Below are 5000 nucleotides of genomic sequence, written 5' to 3' on the forward strand. Positions count from 1 at the left end.
ACAAAAAGCAATCATGATAAAAATAGTGAGTGCTGGATAACAAAAATACAGTTAATACTTTTTGTCTGACAATGTTTATTAGATTGCATTAAAATATCCAATCAGTGGAATTTTCTAACTATAAACTATTATCAATTTAGCATATGTTAAGTTGATCAGAATCTTGGAAAGTGAAGTGACAGTCAGAATGTTGGAACTATACATTTCCAGAATTAGCATTTAAGTTTCATATTCTAATAAAAAAAGTTCAATAACTTCAGTGATTGCTGGTCGAGACATGCAGATGAATGAAATGGTTGTTAAGCGACATCTAAAGCCTCGTGATGTCTACGTCCACGCTGACCTCCATGGAGCTGCCAGTGTGGTGATCAAAAACCCCAGTGGCAAGGAGCCCCCCCCAAAAACCCTTCATGAAGCTGGAATCATGGCCCTCTGTTATAGGTGTGAGACTTATGTGTGCATGCGTGCAAGTGAAATTTCATCATCATCATCATCAAAGGGGCTGATGCTGACGGGGGCACATAGCCATGGGGATCCCTCATGGTGAGCCACCAGGCATGCCCTCCTCCATGCAGGATTGTCTCGTAAATAGACAACCTGATGGGCAGGGTCATCCACAGGGAAACAAGCTTGGTGCCTATATAGCCTGAGTTGGCGGTCACAGATTATGCAAGTAGCAGGTCCCGTGCCAGTCTCATGGTGGAGTCGTCGGTTGGACACATGGTCCTGCCAACTGTACCCCATGATCTGGCATGGGGACTAGTTACAAAAGCCATAGAGATGTGACTCCAAGGCACTAGATAGTGTCCAGGTTTCTCTATCATAGAGCAAAACTGGAAGTATCAAGGCCTTAAAGACATGTAACTTAGTCCTGTATAAGTACCGGCACCTCCAAATATTCTTGTTGACTGAGTTCATGGCCCCTGCTGCTAGACCAGTCCATCTACTGACTTCCTGGTCGGACAGGCCAGAGACATGAACTGCACTACCAATGTATTAAAAACATTTTGTGACTTCAACCTCCTCGCCACAATCATGTATCGACTTAACAGGTTCTAACAGGCCCCCAAAATCCTGGATCTTGGTTTTAGTCCAGGAGACCTGCAAGCCCAAGGGCTTTGCCTCATTGCTAAATGCATCAAGAGCTGCTACCAGAGATTTCAGAGACTCTGATAGAATTGCAACATTGTCGGCAAGTCAAGATCATAGACCTTAATATTGCCCAGTGTTGCTCCATCCTAACTTTGGAAAGTAGCTCTGCCCATTATCCAGTCCATGCAACTGTTGAAAAGTGTTGGTGCAAGGATGCAGCCTTGCCTCACTCCTGAGTTAACAGGAAAGGATCTCGACAGGCCACCACCACACTTTACAGCACTTTCAGTACCATTATATAGACTTGCTATTAATCCAATAATCTGTGTTGGAATTCTCCAGTCTCAGGATCTCCCATGATGATTCATGATGCTCCAAATCAAATGCCTTCTTGAGGTCGATGTTGGCTGCGAGCAGCCTAAGACTAAACTCATAATGATGTTATACAATGACTCGAAGTGCTACAATACAGTTTGTCTATTGTGGACCTGCCAGTTGTGAAACCAGATTGCTTCAGTCTTTGGTGCCTTAGCAGGTGGTTGTGGATCCATTTCAGAAGAATTTGAGCAAAAACCTTGCCTGGTATACTGGGCAATGTGGTGTCATGGTAGTTGCTACAGTCCCAATGATCCCCTTTCCCATTCCAGAGAGGTATGACCTAGCCCCTCAACAGGTCAGGGGGAATGGAGCCAGACTGCCAGATGGCAGCCAGGACAGCATGCAAGCCCTGTGCAATAGGCTCACCCCCAGCCTTTAGCATTTCATCAGGGATATCACAGATGTGTGCGGCTTTCCCACCCTTCAGCTTAGAGATCATCTCCCTAAACTCAGTCAGGGTATGAGGATCTTCACTGATAGGTGGGTCAGGCACAGGGATTGCAACATTCCTTGCATCTAGACCAATATTTTCCAACCTTTTTTATGCCCACACCCCTAAGATAATTTTACAGTGCCCTCACACCCCATTTGAATTTATAGCTTATTTAAGGTAAAAGAGGTGAATGTATGCAACATCTGATCAACAAAAGAAAGTATTCTTTTTCATTTTCTAATAATATATTTAAAAAAATCAAACATATGGACAAGAAAACCTGTCCCAGATTATCTGAATAAACCCTATAAGAAATAATCACTTGAAATATCTTCATATAAAAATGAAAGAACTAACTTTAAAATGTTTATGTAAATGAATTTTCAGTTCAATGGCTCTTTTCTTCCTGTTTCCTGATTATGAGTAATTAATAGATTAAATGCCTGTCTTTAAAATGGACACTTCTTGGAATGCTATCTCACACCCCTGGAGGCTGCGAGAACCCCTGGTTGGGAAACCCTGATCTAGACTAACTGCTGGGGGTATACCTGATACAATTGCTCATAATACTCAGCCCAACGTTCACGAGCCCCAACATGATCTGAGATGATCTGTCCATCCACTGAGTGGACTGCAGACATCTGTGAGGAGGGATTGGGGTTCAGTTTTCTCATAGCTTGGTAGGCAGGACGAAGGTCATTTACAAGGAAATGGCTTTCTGCCTCCTTGGCAAGATTCATGGTGAACTGTTTCTTATCCTTTCTTAGCAGAGTTCAAGCCCTGTGCACCAAGGAATGGCGCAAATCACGATCGCTGTTCAGATGAGCCATGCAACACGCATCTGAGGCCTCCAACATCTCCAGTGTGATAAAATTCTGCCTTGTTCTAAGGCATCCACCAATGGACTCGTGGGCAACATCAAATGTTTCACTCTTAAAGGAATCCCAAAGGGCTACTGGGTCTGTCAGGTTTTCAAGCACTGTTAACTGATCAGAGATTGCTGCCGTGAACCTATGCGCACACTCCTCTTCCCCTAATCTGTCCAGGTGAAACACCCTAGAGTGGCCACTGGAGAGATGGGGGGGATCTGAAGTGAACTCGCAGGGTCACTGCAGCCAAAGTATGGTCATTGCCACAAAACTCGTCACTCCTGTAAACCCTGCAGTTCTGAAGGATCCTCCAGCAAGAGCTAACAAGGATATGGTTGATCTCCTTGGCCACAATACCTGTATTGCTGTACTATGTCCAGTGATATGGATTGGAATGCTGATACCAGGAGCCAGAAATCCTCATTCTCTGTGACCTAGCAAAGTCCTGGAGAAGGAGGCTGTTCTCGCTCCCGAGATCAGCTCCTGAGCCATGAGTACCGACAGGCATCTCGTAGCCAGCTCGATCACAGCCGGATAGCGCTTTGAAGTCACCCAGTACAGTGCGAATGTCTCATGTGGGGCATTTGACTACCACAGATGTGATTTTGGCATAGAATGCCTCTTTCACATTGAGTTTACATACATTGGTAAGAGCGTACACAGCAATAAGATACACAAAGCCAAAAGCATGCTTCACTCCCAATGACATAATACGTTCATCAACTGGAGAGACCTCTTCTGCCGAAGGTTGAAGTCGGCTGGAGATGGCTATGGCTACTGCTTAAAGATGATGACCATCGCCCCGGCTCGACCAGTAATAGGTGTACCGACCCATACTGATCATGCTGTTGCCAGGTCTCCTTACCTTCAAGAGGGCAGCCACCTTGGGCAGTTACTCTGGGCAGACGCCACCTCTGCCACCCCTGCCAACCTTGATCCATATAAAAGGGGGGCGGCAAGCCGTGGGGCCGATTGTCTGCCTGTAGAGTTCCCTAGGACTCTGGCCCCACAGGCCTCACAATGGGATGGCGGCTGCCAGAGCGCAGGCTGGACGAGTAGCTCGCATTCCCTCCTGAGCCTCAGCAGTCATCCTCCCAGTGGGACCCACAGCCCCCCTCATTTGCTGAGTGAGACGGGTAGTTCCCCTCTCCCCAGCATCTCTATTTATAAGGTTCACTGCCGTTGAGTTGAATTGGGGGGGAGGAGGGCTGGCAAGGCCCACTTCCCTAGAGCCTCCCATTTACCCCAAGGGGTAATTTGTGTAAGCACTTGTGTGTGTGTGTGTGGATTTTTTGGGGTATGTGTGTGGATGGTTGTGGGCATTGGGATGGTATGGGTGTGGGTGTATATATGAGGGAATTAATGCATCAGATAAGTGAGATATTTTAAAGTATATAGAAAAATTCAGGTGAAATATTCTCCAGGGAAATAAACTATTTCCTTCTTTTATCAAACATTGACCTGCCCCTACCAGCCGTGCATGGGATGAGAAGGTGGTGACATCAGCATGGTGGGTGTGGGGTGACCAGGTGAGCAAGACAGCACAGGCAGGAGAGTACCTCACAACTGGTGCCTTTATGGTCCGTGGAAAGAAGAACTTCCTCCCCCCATCGCACCTTGTATATGGTTTTGGCTTCGTCTTCCGGTTAGAGGAGGGCTCAATAGCAAGGTAAATTTTTTTTTTTGTAAAGCATTCAGTTTTCTTGACTATAATTCCACTCATTCATTTATTATTATATATATATAATTTTTAAAATCTCAGCAAAGAATGCTGTTCATAAAAGAATGAGGAAAAAGAGTAGGGGAAAGGAGAGAAATATATACCAATTTTGATTATATAAAACTTAAGGAAAAAGAGAGGACTTCATCATTGAGATGATCATCATATATTTATATATATAGACATTCTGCAATAAGTGTTAATATGGAATCAGTCAGCTCTTTGTTAAGTTATTAATAACAATAGTGACATAGGCTGGTACAGTTAGAGGTATATATATGTAAAGGTAACATTAGTAACTAAGACCAATGCTTGATAATTATGATATATATGTTTATATTACCTCTAAGAAATCTGCTTGTCTGTTTTATAGACATGCTGGTGAGAGGCGTATTAGATCATTGGAAGAGGATTCTGATGCTAAAGAAAGCCTTGAAAATCTCTCCATCAATGAAGAAGAACTGATTTTGGATGACAAAGATGAGGAGCAGGAAAATATTATCAAAGA

The 5000-nt window shown here is 44.3% G+C and overlaps 1 protein-coding gene across 3 annotated transcripts in view; it reads left to right on the forward strand.

Annotated features, from left to right (window-relative positions):
- Clbn (Nuclear export mediator factor NEMF homolog Clbn) overlaps window positions 1–5000 on the forward strand; it is a 58585-nt gene that overhangs the window by 48036 nt on the left and 5549 nt on the right. For all 3 annotated transcript variants that reach the window (XM_027351120.2, XM_027351121.2, XM_027351122.2), the window contains exons 12-14: window positions 261–441; window positions 4247–4441; window positions 4866–5000. The exon at window positions 4866–5000 is cut by the window's right edge and continues 32 nt beyond it. In XM_027351120.2, coding sequence (XP_027206921.2) covers window positions 261–441; window positions 4247–4441; window positions 4866–5000 — 511 coding nt within the window. The remainder of the gene's footprint in view (window positions 1–260; window positions 442–4246; window positions 4442–4865) is intronic.

This window comes from Penaeus vannamei, chromosome 41 (genome assembly GCF_042767895.1).
Source record: "Penaeus vannamei isolate JL-2024 chromosome 41, ASM4276789v1, whole genome shotgun sequence".
Taxonomy (NCBI): domain Eukaryota; kingdom Metazoa; phylum Arthropoda; class Malacostraca; order Decapoda; family Penaeidae; genus Penaeus; species Penaeus vannamei.